This window comes from Chiloscyllium plagiosum, unplaced genomic scaffold (assembly GCF_037043375.1).
Source record: "Chiloscyllium plagiosum isolate Xiang-an unplaced genomic scaffold, Cpla_swu_hap1 HiC_scaffold_8, whole genome shotgun sequence".
Lineage (NCBI taxonomy): Eukaryota > Metazoa > Chordata > Chondrichthyes > Orectolobiformes > Hemiscylliidae > Chiloscyllium > Chiloscyllium plagiosum.
In genome coordinates, this window is record NW_028270146.1 from 76,148,306 (window position 1) to 76,167,336 (window position 19,031).

The 19,031-nt window shown below is 40.1% G+C and overlaps 2 protein-coding genes across 4 annotated transcripts in view; one reads left to right on the plus strand and one right to left on the minus strand.

Moving 5' to 3' along the window:
* The window catches only part of LOC122553726 (muscarinic acetylcholine receptor M5), a 179,196-nt gene extending 161,869 nt beyond the window's left edge, over positions 1-17,327 (minus strand). For 2 of the 3 annotated variants that reach the window (XR_015757939.1, XM_043697982.2), the window contains exon 1: positions 16,865-16,971. The gene's annotated coding sequence lies outside the window, so the exon portion shown is untranslated. Of the gene's footprint in view, positions 1-16,864 lie in introns of all 3 variants that reach the window. The other variant, XM_043697983.2, reaches the window with a different exon arrangement.
* Positions 1-19,031, plus strand: part of aven (apoptosis and caspase activation inhibitor) — a 91,786-nt gene that overhangs the window by 233 nt on the left and 72,522 nt on the right. The window contains exons 1-2 of the mRNA XM_087990013.1: positions 1-45; positions 3,878-4,043. The exon at positions 1-45 is cut by the window's left edge and continues 233 nt beyond it. Coding sequence (XP_087846139.1) covers positions 1-45; positions 3,878-4,043 — 211 coding nt within the window. The remainder of the gene's footprint in view (positions 46-3,877; positions 4,044-19,031) is intronic.

Genomic DNA, 19,031 nt, shown 5'->3' on the forward strand with positions numbered 1-19,031 from the left:
AGTCGGGTCCGAGACGGAGAGCTCCCGCGGCAGCAGGAGGAGCAGGTACAGGCCTCAGGGGAGGGAGCTAGGCCTCGGCCTCGGCCTCGGGTAACCAGGTTTCCCCGGACGGCGGGGGGTCTCTGAGCTCAGGTTACTGGTGCGGAGCAACAACCGTTTGTATTTATGTAGCGCCTGTCATGAAATACAAAAGTCCCAATCTATCCCCCCCCCCACACACACACACACACACTAATGAAACAAAACAAATGATAACTTGTCACAAATACACTAAAGTAAATATCTGTGAATGAATTAAGAAAATGCACTTCCACAAATATGGAATAAATAGACCATGAGACAGATTTCCTCCTGTATAAAACTCAAATAGTTAATTATTTTTTCAATCTGATAATGTTCAGACTGCATACAGAATGCAGAGGTCTTTCATTTTTGTTATGAGAGTTAAGGGGATCTGCATCTTTCTATGTGTTGTGATTATTGCTGTCCTGAAATGTTTATAATTGTGCAATCCTATTGTTATTGAATTCCTTTTCAAATGATGATTATTTCTAACTGTGCTATGCATTATGATTATTTGTCTTATTTGAGTGGTCATCACTATTGACGATGAGTTTTCAATGTGCTAATTTTATCTCGTTAGCAATGATACTAATTCATATAAGACATTATGTTAGATAGAGTTGGTTGAAGAGGTAGGTTTTAAGGGGCATCTTGATGGAGAAAAGCGGTAGAGAGAGATGAAGCAAAAAGAGATAGGAATCAAGCAGCTTGAAAGCATGGTTGAAAAGGAAAGAATGATTAAAATTATGTTTGTGCAAGAGACCAAAATTTTGACTTAGAAATTAGACCAGAGGGATCGGAATGGCCTTGTACATGATAAACGATATTGAACAGCAAATAATTAGGAAGACAGTTGAAATGTTGGCCCTTATTGCAAGGGAAATGAAATATAAAAGTACAGCTGTCTTGCTACAACTATACAATGTTAAAAATCATATAACTCCAGGTTATAGTCCAATAGTTTTACTTGGAGGTACAAGCTTTTGGAGCACTGCTCCTTTGTCAGGAAGCTAGCTAGGACTATAACCTGGTGTTGTGTGATTTTTAACTTTGTCCACCCCAAGTCCAACACTGGCACCTCCACATCACAACTATATAATATAAGTGAGACTTCACCTGGAAACTGTAATAAAAGCAACATACTCTGGATGCTGGATAACTGAAATAATAACAGATGTGCTGGAAATATTAGTCAGGTAGCAGCTGCAAAGACAGTAGAGTTAAGGTTTTGAGTCAAATATGATTTCTTCAGAGAACTCAAGCAGAGTCACATTCGACTTGAAAAGATGGTGACATCTATGGAGAGAGCAACAAACCTGAATGTTTCCAGAACTTTTTATTTTTATTCCTAAAGTATTACATACAATTTTGATCTTTATTTAAGGCCCATGTAAAAGTCAGCCCAATGACATTTGGACCTAAAAAGCCTTGTAATTTCACATCTTCAACTCATTTTTTACATACAAACTGCATGTGGTTACTTTTGTATTTGGAAAATCAAGGTATTATAATCTACATGATAGCTCACAAGTGCTAATTACCTTCTGGGAGAATGTTTGGTGTGCAGTGTGTTGAACGTCAAATCATGATTTATAATTTAATCTCATTGTTACAATTTTATCTTTTTCTCTATGCACTTCATTTAGAGCTGTTTCCATTAAGAAGTCAGTGATTTTTGAAACTGGACATTTTGTATGAAATTGCTAGCCAAAGGGTGTACAGTGAACCCTTTTTATCATTGACTGAGCTCTGGAAATTGTAAATGTTGTCAACATTCATTCCTGATCTCTTTAGACAGGCAGAATACCATCCTGACAGTTACATAGTCCAAGCAAACCTAATCTGAATTTTTGAAAAAAAATTACAGAAGCACAAATAGCAGGTTATGAAAGGCACATTATTTATATTTCTAGGTTCTCCATATGTGGTGTAACAACTGTTTTGAAGTTTTACCTAATTATCCGACCAATCAAATTGTACATGTCTAGTGGTTTCAGAACTGTACAGATGCCAAATACCTTAGATTGTGAAGTTTAAAATGAACATCATGAAATTTTGTGAATCACAGCTATATTTCCGATCCTTCATTCTGCAAGGGCTACTATTTGAAGCTTGTGGATGGCTGTATGTTGGATATGTGTTAGATAAGAATTCACGGTCAGAGTTTACAAACGAATTCTTTCTAATTTATTCACAGTAGGCAATGAGAACAATAGTGTTGAGAGTGTGGTGTTGGAAAAGCGCAGCAGGTCAGGTAGCATCCGAGAAGCAGGAGAATCAACGTTTCAGGCATAAGCCCTTCATCGTTCCTGATCTCCAGCACCTGCAGTCCTCACTTTCTCCTAATGATAACAATGGTGTCACTTTGTCTGTAAGGGACTGAAATATTTGAGGAGAAAGTGAGGTCTGCAGATGCTGAAGATCAGAGCTGAAAATGTGTTGCTGGAAAAGCGCAGCAGGTCAGGCAGCATCCAGGGAACAGGAGAATCGACGTTTCGGGCATAAGCCCTTCTTCAGGAATGAGGAAAGTTTGTCCAGCAGGCTAAGATAAAAGGTAGGGAGGAGAGACTTGGGGGAGGGGTGTCGGAAATGCGATAGGTGGAAAGAGGTCAAGGTGAGGGTGATAGGTCAGACTGGGGTTGGGGCGGAGAGGTCAGGAAGAAGATTGCAGGTTAGGAAGGCGGTGCTGAGTTCGATGGATTTGACTGAGACAAGGTGGGGGGAGGGGAAATCCTGGTGAAATCCGAGTTCATCCCTTGTGGTTGGAGGGTTCCTAGGCGGAAGATGAGGCGCTCTTCCTCCAACCATCGTGTTGTTGTGGTCTGGCGATGGAGGAGTCCAAAGACCTGCATATCCTTGGTGGAGTGGGAGAGGGAGTTGAAGTGTTGAGCCACAGGGTGGTTGGGTTGGTTGGTCCGGGTGTCCGCAAGTAGGCGGCCTGTCTCCCCAATATAGAGGAGGCCACATCTGGTGCAAGGGATGCAATAGATGATGTGTGTGGAGGTGCAGGTGAATCTGTGGCAGATATGGAAGTTTCCTTTGGGGCCTTGGAGGGAGGTGAGGGGGGAGGTGTGGACACAAGTCTTGCACCTCCTGCGGTTGCAGGGGAAGTTACCGGGAGTGGAGGTTGGGTTGGTGGGGGGTGTGGATCTGACGAGGGAGTCACGGAGGGAGTGGTCTTTACGGAATGCCGATAGGGGAGGGGAGGGAAATATATCCTTGGTGGTGGGGTCCGTTTGGAGGTGGCGGAAATGATGGCGGATGATGCGCTGTACATGGAGATTGGTGGGGTGGTAGGTGAGGACCAGTGGGGTTCTGTCCTGGTGGCGGTTGGAGGGGCGGGGCTCAAGGGCGGAGGAGCGGGAAGTGGAAGAGATGCGGTGGAGGGCATCGTCGACCACGTCGGGGGGGAAATTGCGGTCCTTGAAGAAGGAGGCCATCTGGGTTGTACGTTTTTGGAACTGGTCCTCCTGGGAGCAGATGCGGCGGAGACGAAGGAATTGGGAGAATGGGATTCGCCTGAGATAGAAATAGAAAGGTCGAGGAAGGGGAGGGAGGAATCTGAGACTGTCCAGGTGAATTTGAGGTCGGGGTGGAAGGTGTTGGTGAAGTGGATGAACTATTCAACCTCCTCGTGAAATAGCCCATGTGGTTCCATTGTAGTATTGAGCATAGATTACGAAGTTGCACAAGATTACACTTACTTCATAAGCATACTTTTGCTTTGTCAAAGTTGTTGTAACATAAGTCTTTGGTGAGTCTGTTAACACTGTAAGGATTATATATCACAAAATTTATTTCTTTTATTTGAAAGGATGAAGGTGCTGTGGGCATAAAAGAAGATTATGATCAACCGAATGAATTTTCTAGAAGACAAATAGTTTCAAATTGGGACAGGTACAAAACTGAAGAAAAGGAACTCGATGATAGTAGTGAATCTTTGCGAGGTACAGATTTCAATGTGCTGCTGAGTTCTGCAGGTAGGACATCATTGTTCTTCAAGTTTGCAAAATGATGCATAAAAAGTTTTAAACTTTAAATAGAATATTTTTTTGAGATTAATTTGAAATGTAGTCTGAAATCTGTCTTTTTAGTGCACAATATTAGAAGTGAAAGATTCATTAGTTGAATCAGTGCTTACTCAAATCTAAGGAATGTTAACATATCTGTTACATAAACACATTTAACCATTCTTTACTATATCTGGTTTGACTGCGTCAAGTACACTTCCCTGCACGTTACTCCGGAATGATCATGCTAATAATCCTTGGCTTCTTTATTGCACTGGGCTGGGGATGGTGAAAATGGCAGAGGATAACACGCTGTATCCTGGAGATTTCTGGGGTGGAAAGTGAGGACCAGGGGGGTTCTATCCTTATTGCGGTTAGAGCGGATGGAGTTCGAGGGTGGAGGTGCCGGAAGTGAAGAAGATGCGATGGAGGGCATTGTTGATTAAAGAACACCTCATCTTCCACCTCAGGACCTTACAACCACACGGCATCAACATTGACTTCACCAGTTTCTAAATCTCCCCTCCCCCCACCAGATCCCAGATCCAACCCTCCAAGTTGGCACCGCCCTCTTGACCTGACCTACCTGTCCATCTTCCTTCCCAACTTTCCGCTCCACCCTCCCCACTGACCTATCACAATCACCTCTTACCTGCATTCACCTATTGCCACCCACCTACCTTCCTCCACAGACCCCCCCCCCCCCCCCCCCCATCCCCCCATTTATCTCTCAGCCCCTTCCCCTTCCACATACCTGATGAAGGCCTTATGCCCGAAATGTCGACCCCCCTGCTCCTCAGATGGTGGCTGACCTGCTGTGCTTTTTCCAGCGCCAGACTTTTTGACTTTTTTTATTGCACTACCAATCATCTGATTAAAAAGAACTTTCTTTTGTTTACTGCACTCTCACCTACACATTGAGGGAGGAGCTCATGGGCTCTTTGTTACTAAGATTGAAACCATCCATTCAGCTGCCTGTGTTACAGTCCCTGCTTTCCCATGTGGTGAATCTGGTTTATCTTCAAGAATTGATTGTACTATTTGAAGAAGAGGCAAGCATTCATTCAGTGTCTTGGCCAACATTCTGACTGTAACTAATACTGGCCAAAGAAAATAGCTGAAGTTATTTGTTTCATTTTATAGTTTAATAAATCTTCTCAACCTTGGGCATTTGTAACTCTGTGTCTTTTCATACATTTTCTTTATTCCACTGTAGACTGAGCAGTTTCCAGGTTATTCAAGCCAGAAAATCTTCCTCTGCCATAGGCATATTGATTGATTGTTTCCATTCTATATCCCACCCTTTTATTCAAAATCCTTGTGTATTTATGTCAAAAAAAAAATGTCAAGATCTTATTCTCTCTTTTCAGATGCTAATAGAAGTGCTGCAGCATTTTCTATTTTCATTTCACATTTCAAGCATTTGGAATTTTTTCATTCATGATTACTATAATTAAGTATTCAGATGTAGATGTAACACTATATGCATAGATTGACAAGAAGGAGACTATTAGATTGTCAGCTAATGTAATTAAGTTAAAGTTAACGACAAATGATGTATGTCACTTCATGAGAAAGAAATTCCATTTACATTCAGTCAAGTAATTTACTCAACGAATGGGTGCCCTTTAGTTGGGGGAAAGGTCTTGGGGTAGGTGTCAGCCAGTTATTAAATGTTCAGCAGCAATGCAAGATAGCTACAGGAAAAGTAAATAAGACTTCTGGAAATCTTGCGAAGAGCATAAAGTTCAAAACTATGAGCACAATATTTAAGCAAATAAGGATCAGATGCTTTGGCATTAGGAGTATTGTGTTTAGTTTTGATCCACAGTGTTCTCTTAGATGCCATGACATTTTCTAGCTTGTCTTATGGAAGTTGGGCAAGGATTTTCTGAAATAGTTTCACTTGTCTGTGTCAAGGTTTAAGACTACCAGCTGTTAGGAATGCTGACACATGATTTTGCACTCTGCTGAGCAGGTCATGTCATACTATATTATGGAGTTTCAGTTAAATACTTATAAAATTAGACAAAGGCTATTAAAATGGCCACTTCCTGTGGCACTTTGAGTTTCAAACATTCCTAATTCTCAAGCGAATGCTCAGCAATGTATGCACATCCATCACCATCTGAGGAATAGATATATCCTTCTGTTTGAGAATGACTCAGCTCAAAATGACTAGAGTTCCAGCTGGCTTGTTGCTCTGTTTTCACCTTAGTCAAAAGTAAATACCAGAATGCAATCTGTGTAAGGTGAATGCGAAGGGATCCTGTCAGCCTTCTACTGTATTATGATGGTGCATCACCCCCCGTGGCTCAATGTGTCAGACAACACATGATGATTGGAATAAACATATGTGCCAGTTTTTCATTTGGATTAAGGTCTTTGAATTTGGCACACAATGAAGGAATCACCTTGTCATCTGCTTTTGAGTCAGCTAGTTGCTAGTTTGCAAACAGAGGTCCACTGAGAGCCAACAAAATAGCTGCAAGTCATCCAAAAAAAACACCAAATCTTGAAACTGGGGAACAAGGAGAAAGATTCTGTCCAATTGTTCCAATTTTGAGTTCATCTGAGAACCAATCTATCAGAAATTCGACTAAAAGAAACCTCCAAACCTACTAAGAATCCTCTTTACCAGATATTCACTTCAACAGTAAAGCATTAACTCCATCTAAGAAACTACAGGCCTCTGATAACTAAAAGCTGTAACCATGTTTTACCAACATCTTTAATCTTTGTGGGTGTGAAGACAGTTGAGTGAAACATTGGGTTAAATCTGGGGTAAATGTTTGATAATAAATAAACTCTCAAAAAGCTTTTTGCTGGACTTATTGAATTGGTACTCACTCTGAAGGGCAAAGATATATCTTGTATATCTGAGCAGTAAAAGGGAACAGATACATTCTGACTGTGACAGAAGCCTGTTGCTGTTTTGTTCATGTTTCACTTTTGCATCTAAATTCTTTATGGCCAAACAATGTATGAGGTCATATTTCAGTCTTCTAATAAGCACTTTGCAGCAGGACTTCCATCTGATTTCCTCTGGCCCTTAGTATCGATTTCAGGTAATAAGACCAATTGATGAGCTCCATTTGCTGCTCCAGCTACGAGCAGCTATCTCTGTAAAATGGAGACTGTAAATATATGAGTTTGATAAAATGTTTAGGCAACCTCATTTAATTAAAGATATCTTTTATAGAAGAAATGTATCAGCTCTTCCCATGATTGTAGGCTAACCTGGACAACAATAACATGTATAGTTAAGCATGGATCTCCAGAAGTTCTACTGATGTTTCCATTTCCTACTATACTACATCACCACCTTGCTGATAGCCTTAGATGATTTCAATGCCAAGTCATAGAGATGTACAGCATGGAAACAGACCCGTCCATGCCGACCAAATATCCCAACCCAATCTAGTCCCACCTGCCAGCAACCAGCCCATATCCCTCCAAACCCTTCCTATTCATATACCAATCCAAATGCCTTTTAAATGTTGCAATTGTACCAGCCTCCACCACTTCCTATGGCAGCTCTTTCCATACACTTATCACCCTCTGCATGAAAAAGTTGTCCCTTAAGTCTCTTTTATATCTTTCCCCTCTCACCCTAAACCTATGCCCTCTAGTTCTGGACTCCCCGACCCCAGGGAAAAGACTTTGCTTATTTACTGTATCAATGCCCCTCATAATTTTATAAACCTCTATAAGGTCACCCCTCAGCCTCCAACACTCCAGGGTAAACAGCCCCAGCCTGTTCATCCTCTCCCTATAGCTCAACTCCTCCAACCCTAGCAACATCCTTGTAAATCTTTTCTGAACCCTTTCAAGTTTCACAACATCTTTCCGATAGGAAGGAGACCAGAATTACAATGATGGCGATTACATGAGTTTTCCTACAATTCTCAACTGTTCCAGAGATTAAGTGGTGCCCTCTGCAGGTTATTTGTCAGCTAAATCACAAGATTAATCCATCACCACTATCTTGTGATATATCAACGAGTATCTGGTTGTCAAGAAAATAAACTTGCGATTGAACAAAATGAGGAAGGGAAAACAAAAGGGAAGAATCAAATGGAATGAAAAGGTGAAGTAAAGAGATAAAAGAATAAAGTTTGAATTAATTAGTCCTAAAAATCAAAATAAGTCAACAGATATATAAGAATAACTTAGCGTATTTACATGTCTGTAATATTCAGGTGGTGTTACAATTTAAATGGAATAAAAGCAGAACTTTGCCTAACACGTTTAAATGATTGAAGCACTGTGTATAGTTAGCTACAAACATCTCTCATGTAATGGTAAGGTTAAAGCAATGTTTTCCTGGGATGTAAGGACATTGCTGAAAAGACCAGTATTCGTTGTCCATCCCTAATTGCCATTGAGCCACCTAATTGATCCATTACAGTCCTTGTTGTAAAGTTTCATGCAGAGAGGTGCTGGAGAGAGAGAGAGAGAGTCCAAATTTTAACTCTGACAATGAAGGAAGGCAGTTAGGTCCAAATGCTAAGATAGTGGTGACTTTGAAGGGAATGCTATACTTGTTGTCTTTGTTCTTCTGGGTGGTAGAAGTTGCAAGTTGAAGGTATTGTCAAGGAAATACCTTGACGAGTTGCATCTTGTATATACTATAGTATGTGCTGCTGCTACTATGTGCTTCTGCTGGAGGAAATGAATGTTTAAGATGGTGAATGGTGTATCAGACAAGTAGACTATGTTGACTTGGTTAGTGTTGAGCTTCTCAAAGGTTTCTGGTTCTTCACATCCTAAGTCAGTGAAAAATATTCTCTCGTATTCCTAAGGATTTTATTCCATTTAAATTTTAACACCACCTGAATATTACAGACATGTAAATATGCTAATATTATTCTTTTATATCTGTTTAATTATTTGTGGTTTTCATGTTGCTGGAGATTTTGCTCGTTGACAGTGGTTGGCAATTTATGTCAGAAGATTTGGAAATATTTCTGTGTCACATGTGCTCTGCTATCACCATATGACCCACCATCAATTGGTGTTTCACAAAACAGCATGTAGCTTGTGAAACGATCGAGACAAAAGCATTCCCTACTTGACAAGGTGGTGATTCACATATTTCCTCTCAATGCAGGCTAGACAATTTTCTGTTCCTTTACTGAATAGCCCCAGAACAAGTGAAGATGAGTCATAATATACCAGATATAAATCCTGTCTTGGTTAGAGAATGCAGTGACAAAACGCCAAGGTGGTAAGGAGAAGGGTGGCATGAGGGTTTTTATAAAGAAACTAGGTATATTCATGTAGTTAATGATGATTGGGGAGAGACTCTGTTAGTGTTACGTAGATCATTTACTTGAAAAGGAAAATCTGATTAATGGAGAGCATGATAACAACAGTGGAAATTCCTCCTGTAGCTCCAAGTGTAAAGCACAAAAAAACTCCAGTGTTTGCTGATTTCATTAACTTTATGAAAAAAATTTGTTATTTGTCATCACATGCTGATACTTTTCTTAAACACATATTGGTGTTGAAGAAATTCTTTTTTATCATTAAGTTGCTCAAGTGATATCATTAACCGGTAAAGCAAAATGAGCCATGGTCTTTAATTAATACTCTTCTATTAATGTCACAGTTTCAACCAGTAGAATCTATAGTCAGAATCGCAGTTCAGTGTTGGCATGGTCAGAGATATAGAAATGGCAGAAAATACCTGGTCAGAAAGAAGGCAGATTGGTTAATTGAAAGTATGTGGAAAAGAAAGAGGTAAAATATTGAAGTGTGAGCCTGCTTCCCATTTGTTGTTATTTATCGTTTTTTTTGGTTGAAAGAGGCAATCAAGCCAAATACAATTAAATACTGCATGTTTGAAAATGATATGCAAAACACAAGATACATACTTGTTAAATTTGAAGTAATCAAAATTTCTTAGTTGGATTTAAAGTAACCTCTCTTTGCAGAGTTAACTTCATGAAGAAATGATATTTTTATTATTTCTTGTCATGCTGATATTACTCAAACAATATTGATCATGTATGTACTAATTGTAAACCCATTTATCTTTTTTTTTTAAGTGAGTCTGAGATATATTGTAAAACTGATCATATTGTGATACTGCTCCCTCTTGTAAGTGAGGTGTGTGACACCGTATGGCCAGTGTGGTAGACTATCCTTCAATGTAATGCTATTAATTGGCTGGATCTTCTGAAGAGCTGCAATTATTGTTGGATTGTTGCTCAAACATTCCTGAAACCCGGACACGGTTCTGCATTTTTGGGCATGTTTTGCGAGCATGGCTTTTTAGAAATACTTGGTTAGAGACAAAAAAACTGTAATCCAGTTGCTGGAATCCAAAACAGACAGGTAGGAGGCTGGAAGAACACAGCGAGCCAGGTAGCATCAGGAGGTGGAGAAGTTGATGTTTTGGATCTCTTAAAAAAACAGTTGCAGCTCTATAAGATGATGGGGGATGTGATGGCAGACTGGACATGCCATAAGGTAAATTTAATGTCCAGTGTGATATTAGTGATTGGTTGAATGAATGAATACAGCTCTTGGATGATGTATAAGGAGTATTTGAAGGATGGCAGGTGGGTAAAAAGCTTGGGTTGGGAGGGTCAGTTGGATTGGGAGCATAGTCAGGTGGTGGTGGTGGGGGTGATTATTAGATCTGTCATAGTCCAGTGGTGGGATTGGGGGTCATTGGTTTCATCAGGACTTAGGGCAGGGAGTTAATCAGCGCTGAAAATGTGTTGCTGGAAAAGCGCAGCAAGTCAGGCAGCATCCAGGGAACAGGAGAATCGACGTTTCGGGCATAAGCCCTTCTTTAGGAATGAGGAAAGTGTGTCCAGCAGGCTAAGATAAAAGGTAGGGAGGAGGGACTTGGGGGAGGGGCGTCGGAAATGCGATAGGTGGAAAGAGGTCAAGGTGAGGGTGATAGGTCAGACTGGGGTGAGGGCGGAGAGGTCAGGAAGAAGATTGCAGGTTAGGAAGGCGGTGCTGAGTTCGATGGATTTGACTGAGACAAGGTGGGGGAGGGGAAATGAGGAAACTGGTGAAATCCGAGTTCATCCCTTGTGGTTGGAGGGTTCCTAGGCGGAAGATGAGGCGCTCTTCCTCCAACCATCGTGTTGTTGTGGTCTGGCGATGGAGGAGTCCAAAGACCTGCATATCCTTGGTGGAGTGGGAGAGGGAGTTGAAGTGTTGAGCCACAGGGTGGTTGGGTTGGTTGGTCCGGGTGTCCCAGAGGTGTTCTCTGAAATGCTCCGCAAGTAGGCGGCCTGCCTCCCCAATATAGAGGAGGCCACATCGAGTGCAGAGGATGCAATAGATGATGTGTGTGGAGGTGCAGGTGAATTTGTGGCGGATATGGAAGTTTCCTTTGGGGCCTTGGAGGGAGGTGAGGGGGGAGGTGTGGGCGCAAGTCTTGCACCTCCTGCGGTTGCAGGGGAAGGTGCCGGGAGTGGAGGTTGGGTTGGTGGGGGGCGTGGATCTGACGAGGGAGTCACGGAGGGAGTGGTCTTTACGGAATGCTGATAGGGGAGGGGAGGGAAATATATCCTTGGTGGTGGGGTCCGTTTGGAGGTGGCGGAAATGATGGCGGATGATACGCTGTACATGGAGATTGGTGGGATGGTAGGTGAGGACCAGTGGGGTTCTGTCCTGGTGGCGGTTGGAGGGGCGGGGCTCAAGGGCGGAGGAGCAGGAAGTGGAAGAGATGCGGTGGAGGGCATCGTCGACCACGTCAGGGGGGAAATTGCGGTCCTTGAAGAAGGAGGCCATCTGGGTTGTACGTTTTTGGAACTGGTCCTCCTGGGAGCAGATGCGGCGGAGACGAAGGAATTGGGAGAATGGGATGGCGTTTTTACAGGGGGCAGGGTGGGGGCCGTCATTTCCGCCACCTCTAAACAGACCCCACCACCAAGGATATATTTCCCTCCCCTCCCCTATCAGCATTCCGTAAAGGCCACTCCCTCCGTGACTCCCTCGTCAGATCCACACCCCGATGGCTGCGATGGCAGTCCTGGGGGTTGTGAGGGGTAGTTGGGTCAGCAAAGTTAGTTTGAGGCACTGGAGTTGAGTTGCGGATAGTCTGTGGGGTGGGCTGTTGATGGGTCATGCTGATTAATTAAGAAATTCAGTTCTGTAGTTACCCAGATAAACCAGAATGTTTCAGTTTTAACACTTCGTGACTGACTGTTCAGCTAAGGACATCAAAATTCTCCCACTTCTCTGATTCTAATGCTAACTCGGAATCAGAGACTGTTACAAATGGCTCCAGAGCAAGGAAAGTACGTGCTGGAGGTTCAAAAATCCTCAGCAATTCCCACAGAGGGCGCTGTGTCATGACCTTGCAAGGTCCTAATGCGCATCTACCTTTACAGTAATGAGACTGTGAGGCATGGAAAACAGCTGAATTGCTTCCACCTCTGCTACCTCAGGTGAAGATTGGGATCTCCTAACAAGGCAGTGTGCAGACATTTCAGTAACATACGTTACATCAAGCCTGCTGTCAGCATGAGACGCTGGTTCACTCACGTCGCTTTTAGAAGGATGTCTGCAAGTGAAAATTCAAGTTGACTGGAAATGGTGGTAATGAAGGGAAATCCTTGCTACAGATTGGATGGAGAGAAGCAGTTAGGAAGGGTGTGTAAAAAGCAGAGGACAAAAGAAATGACCATATGGCAAAAATGAGAGCGCCCAGGAAGGAGAAAACATAGCAGTCAATCTCAAGCTAATGTTCTTCATCTGTGCCACCTGCAAAGGGAACTGCCGCTTCTAAAACAGATTCTAAAACCACACATGATGTTCAGTCCAGAAATGGTCTATGTTCTTTGCAACTTATGCAAACTGATGGTTTATAAGGTTGTAACATTAGCAAAATGTTATTAATTGTTAACTTAAGATCAAAAGGCCAAAAGAGTTGACTTACAACATGCTAATTACTTTGTACATTATTAAACTTCTCAAAAACATGCCAAATCTATCATCTGTTATAATTTGCTTTGTTCCAGATGCCAATGGGAATTGATTACAGTATCACACACATTCTATCATACAAATAAGCAAAAAATTTGTGTAAAGGAATTTGCATTTATGTAATGTGTATCACATCCTCATGTTGTCCCAAATTGTTTCACAACACTGGATTACCTAAAAAGCTCCATCTCTGTGTTTAGATTGGTAAATGTGACAGGAGCTTATGCACAAGGTCCCTTTTAAAAATAAATGCATAACCAGGCAGTCTATCTTTGGTAATGATGGTTGAGGAAGGAATATTGGCCATGACATATGGGAAAGCTCCCTGCCTCTCCTTAAGTAGTCCCATTCAATCTTTTGCCTTGAAGTACTGCCAGCCAAGCAGCCTTTGATTTCAGGTACCAGTCAAAGGACAATCCTTGATAACCCTTGATTAAGCTGCACTCACCAATTTTAAGGAACTTTTCCTGGAAATCTGAGGCAGAAATAAACAACAGGTAATGAAGTGTCACTGGACTCAAAACATTAACACTCCTTTCATCCCACAGATGCCACCAGACTGTGTTTCTCCAGCAATTTTTGTTTTTGTTTCAAACCTCCAGCATTCACAGTTCTTTGTTTTATTATAACAGATAAAGAGTACTTTATGTATTATGATACATAATGTGGCTCAGATAATTAAGTTATATTGGCCTCAAACGGTAGTGTTTTGATCCTACTTGCTAGTATCGTAATTCTTTTCCAATCTATTTTCTCAATTGCTTAGAATTCACTGCTAAGTTGGGACATTCATTTATTACATTAAAAAAATGCAGGACCAGTTTGCACATCTTTTACATCAGTCTTACTGCATCATTGGTTCTCTCCTTGTCCCTTTGCTTGCTTTCCTTCCAAATTCTCCTCAGTGATCATTCTGTTCCTGCTCAATCAATCTACTCAGCTTGAAATCCCATGTTTGTTCTTTACCTCTGGCTACTGAGTTGTAAATGTAATTAGGCAGTTCTGATATTCCTTGATTTTATATGTGACTTTTAGATCTTAAGTAAATGCACACTGCGCATGATAAATGAAGAGATTTACAGGATATGTGGCACCGTGTCTTTAGGGTGACTACTGCATGTTGTTATTTCCTGGGTAAGCATTTGCTTTCTGGTTGACAGATTTTAACTGTATAAGTACAGCCTGTGCTCAGACACCATGTATGGAATAGTCTCTTGGTCACAGCAAGAGTCGATACTAGAGTAGTTCATCACCAATTATGATTATTTTAAAATATCAGTGATTTGTGGTGCATGAAAGTTTGAAGAACTACAAATAAAACTACGTGTAGTCTCTAATGCTTCACAAAGAATAATTGTCTGCAAAACCATATGGAAGATTTGAATTTCTGCAGTGTTCTTTGTACAGTGTTTCAATACACTTTCTGGGAGCTAAGAGCAGGGTCAAAGAGAAGGCTGTTGAAAGTGTCTGGATATCAAGGCAGATAGAATCTTATAACACAAAAAAGTAAACTACACAGCCTATAATGCTTGAGTGGTCTTTTTGAAAAATTGTCCAATTTAATACCTCACCCCAAGATTTTTTCCCACAACCATACAAATTAATCCTATTCCAAATATATTTCTAGTTGCCTTTTGAAAGTACCTATGGAATATGATTCCATCACCCTTTCAGGTAGGGTGTTTCAGATCTTAACAGTCTTCTCAACGAAAACATTTATTCTTATTTTCCCTCTATTACAAATTATTCTAGACCTATAGACTTTGATTCCCCAGTCCACTTCAGGAGTTTACAAAGGGCAAGGGCATTGTAGCAAAAGGAATGAAAAGTAATTTATGTCACAGGGCTGCCATGTAGACATGAATGACTAACATGGGTAACAGAGACAGGCAAGGTAATGGAATGATTTGAATACAAAGGACAGGAATCTCATTGGTTCTTTGAAATATGGAAAGTGAGTGATTTGGATGTGGGTCTTTTGGCAGCATTAGGGAGAGAGAGAGAGAAAGGTAGCAACTAGCATTGTTTTGCAAGAAAATATTTTATAGAATACCAGCTATAAGCATTCAGCATCATTCAAGTGCTGCATAAAGCTTGCACAGGAAAAGAATCAGTCCCAACATGATGATGCTAATGTGTGAAAATTATCTTTCTATTTTCTATGCTATTGCATTGCTGTAACGATTTCTTTCCTGTTACTTTGACAATTGAAGGATTTTAATCCTTTTAAAATATCCAAAATCCTGAGATTTCTCCATCTTCCCCCTTCTCTTTTATTTTCCATTCCTTCTTGAAGCTAATGACTTAGGTTATGTTGTAGTTCAGTACATGTCCACATCCTTCTGGAAGTGTAGATTACTGATCATTCTCCATACATAAACCTGGACAATAATTTCAGGAGCATACTTGAAAATAGAACATTTCCATGTCTGAAAGATGGCTCACTGCAGTCAACTGGAAGAGGTTACTCTGGCCAATTTCATTTCCTTGTGTTTTCTCAGCATTGCTGTGGTTAAGATCAGTTGTTGCAACACAGAGCAGAGAAAAGCAGAGGTATTCCTGTTATGTGGAACTCAATGCTGTCCACACAGCACACTTGCCACTGAGCTATTGATTAGATATGCTTTGTAATTTTTTTTAAGCCATATCCAGTTTCAGTATGTCAGTGTTTTTCATTGAGCCAAAAATGCAGTAATGTTCAGTTTCCTTTTCTGAAGTTCATTGAATTTAAATTATCTTATTCATTGATGCAATGATTTGTTTTAAAGAACTTTTAGAAACAGTAAGCAAATCTGACTCTTCTCTCTCACTGCAATGGGCAGTTCTGATATCCCTCAATTTTATATGCGCATTTTGGTATTTCATTTCAGGATAAGGTACAGGAAGGACTGTGGAACTGTAGTGGGCAATTTTGAGGGAGTAGAATAGAATCACATTAACTATTAGAACAGACTCAAGCAAAATCAGCAAGGAAAGGGAAAGTTGTATAAACCAAGCTGAATTTGTAGTTTATGAATATTTTGTTGTTTTTTTTATTCACTGATATGCATGCAGCAACACACATTTCAGTTTCACCTAGAACTACTGCTTTTCAAACAGTACATTCCACTATATCTTGGTACATGTGACAATAATAAATCAATTCCAATCTTCTACCTTCCATCATGAATAATAACAAATTGCAGTTTTACAAAAGTATTATTGTGTTTTAAAAGGATGGCAACGTTGACTTTTATAGGCTGATTATTTCTGAAGACAAGCTTTTTTCACTTACATGTAAAATTTTAAGAACAGTAAGACACTCCTGAAATATTCTAGACTTTTTATGTCCACACTGTAACATGCTGTGTTGTAATAACAGAGAATAGGTACTTCTAAGAGAGGCTCTCCATACTAAACTAGGTTTTATAACTTGAAAAGTTGTGATAATTATTTTGTAATGGGGTGGTCAAATAAGCACAGAATTTTGTTAATTACCTAATATGCTTAGTTATAATGGTTACTTTATAGATTAATTTAAATGTGCAACAGTGTTGCACTAAATGTATACCTTTTGACTTAAATTAATTTTGCCTCAAAAATCTTTTCCAAGCAGTTGACAGTACACTTGTGTGTCTTCTACTTATTTGTCAGAATACAAAATAGTGCAAGATATTAAATAGCAAGAGTTTACTGTGTATTGGCAAAGCAGGGCTGGTAATGCAAATATTTTAAAATACTAACATGCTGGTTAAAAACACCATTATACAGCAAAAAGGTGTGCTAAGAATGACATCCTTGCAAGTTTCTTTTATAAAATACACAACAATTTGTATAACAACGAACCTACTTACAAAATAGCAGTATACCTTCATACAGCATCTTCGCCGATCAGCTTTCTTCAACATGAAATGCAGATTCAATAACAGAGTCGGAAGATAGAGGCTAAGCACAGGGGTGTAGTGGTATACCATCTGTTATCCTTTCTGCACCTCCCAAATATGAAATCCATATATTAGCAGATTCCTTTTACAGATGATTTCCTTCTTTGTAAACTCTTAGCTCCTTTTCTTTCATTTTTTTATTCACAATGTCGGTTCAGACTATTCCTTCAGATCCTGCATTGGATAACAACCTTGGCAGCTAGAAAATGAAAAGCTGTCACTTGTGTTTACACTACAAGGCCAGATCAACTGTCCTGAAACAATTCCAAGGTTCATGATTACCTTTTTAAAAATCACCTATAACAGCAGCTCGCTTGCTCCGCTTTCCAGTCCCTATTTGCTCTGTTGGTTACCATTGTCTTTAGCAATTAGAGTCTGCTGCTCATCAGCACACCGCAGGGCTCTGTTGGAAGTTTACAGCTTTGCATTTTCAGTTTGAAGAGACAGAACAGAATGGAGATGCATGTGCACTGTGTTCACTGTTGCAGCTTCCATTAAGTACATTTGTATAACATTAGTCATGTGAAAGATGAGAAAAAGTCTTAAAAGGGCAAGATGTTTCTCAGTCTTGATGTGCTGAAAATGGCATCAAGACCCTGCTGATAGTTCAGGCAATGATGGATGCTTTCATACATAATAAACCAATTAATTGCTTTGTCTGAAAGATAGCAATGTCTGCTAATCAGCAAAGCAACGAATATTATAGGTACAGATTTTTTCCCCTTTGTTTGCACTCGATCGTAAAGAATTAATTTAAATTGTATTTGGCAGACCTGACATTCTATAATTTTAAATTTTTATTATAATATTATGACGCTTTAGAGTGTTTCTGCTTCAGTTTTTAGAATTGAATCATTATGATTGTGACCATTAGATTATACAAATTTTTGACTGTTATTAAATTCAGATACTAAGTGAAAATAATCATTTAGGAATGGGACAAGGATTTGTCTCTCTCTCTCCGACTTGTCCTGTCTCAGCTAGACGAGCTGCAGCCAGTGCTAAGATGGCTGATTTGAGTCAAGAGTGTAAGGGATGCTTTTCAAAGAAACTAAAACAGAAGTTAAATTTTAAAATATCTAGTCTTTTCCTTTTGCGTAGAGCTGTGGAGACATATAGCTTAGATTCATTTAGGTGCTGTTACCTGATCATACAGTGCATTAGTACTCAACCACGTGTTATGATAGTCAGAATCACTTCCATGCTTGAGATTCAAATATATTGACTTCTTGCTTTTACACTATTAGAATGCACTTAATGGGAGAAGGATAAGTAAGTGTACTTCTATTGGTTGCATCCTGAGTTAATTGACTCCATATTTTAAGAAGCCTTATTTCTGTAAATCTAAACTTGCAGTTGTGCACAGAAACTAATTTCAAGGCATTAAATGTGAGCACCTGTCCCTGTTGATGTTATGCCACTGCTGAGCAGACAGCTGTAAATTTGGAAGGGGGAAGCGTGATATCCAGAGGTTGCTGTACTTAAACAAAAGGCATACAGCTGAGCAATATTGTGTATTTTTAATTCCCTATGCCATTTCAATTCTAAACACTGCCTTCAGCTCTGTTCTAGTGAAGCTCAACAGGAGATAGACAAATAGTGTCTTGTATTTCAGCTCAACACTTTACAGTCATTTGGACTTAGCATTGCTTTCAATAACTTCAATCTGTAACTAATGTCATATCATTGGACAGCACATTCAGCCAATAATTCGGAATTTTACATACAGTCTTCTGACCTTTTTGCTTCTTTATCTTTCTTGTTTCCACTTCCCTTTGTCTTGCACCACTAACCAGTTTGCTACTTAGTCATTTCTGCCTTCCAACCTGTGGCATACATTCCTTTTAATTCTCTTTCTCCCCCCATTTCCTTTCTCTGTGTTTGTGCTTGTTTAAAAAATTGTACACTTCTTAACTTTGTCCAGTTTTCATGAAAGCTCATTCACCTGAAATGTTAAGTTTGTTTCTCTGAGTACAATGTGCTGCCTGATCTGCTGAGCATTTACTGTTATCATTTCAAACTTGATGCATCTAAAATATTTTGCTTTAGTGGAATAATGCTTTAAGTTAGAGCTATC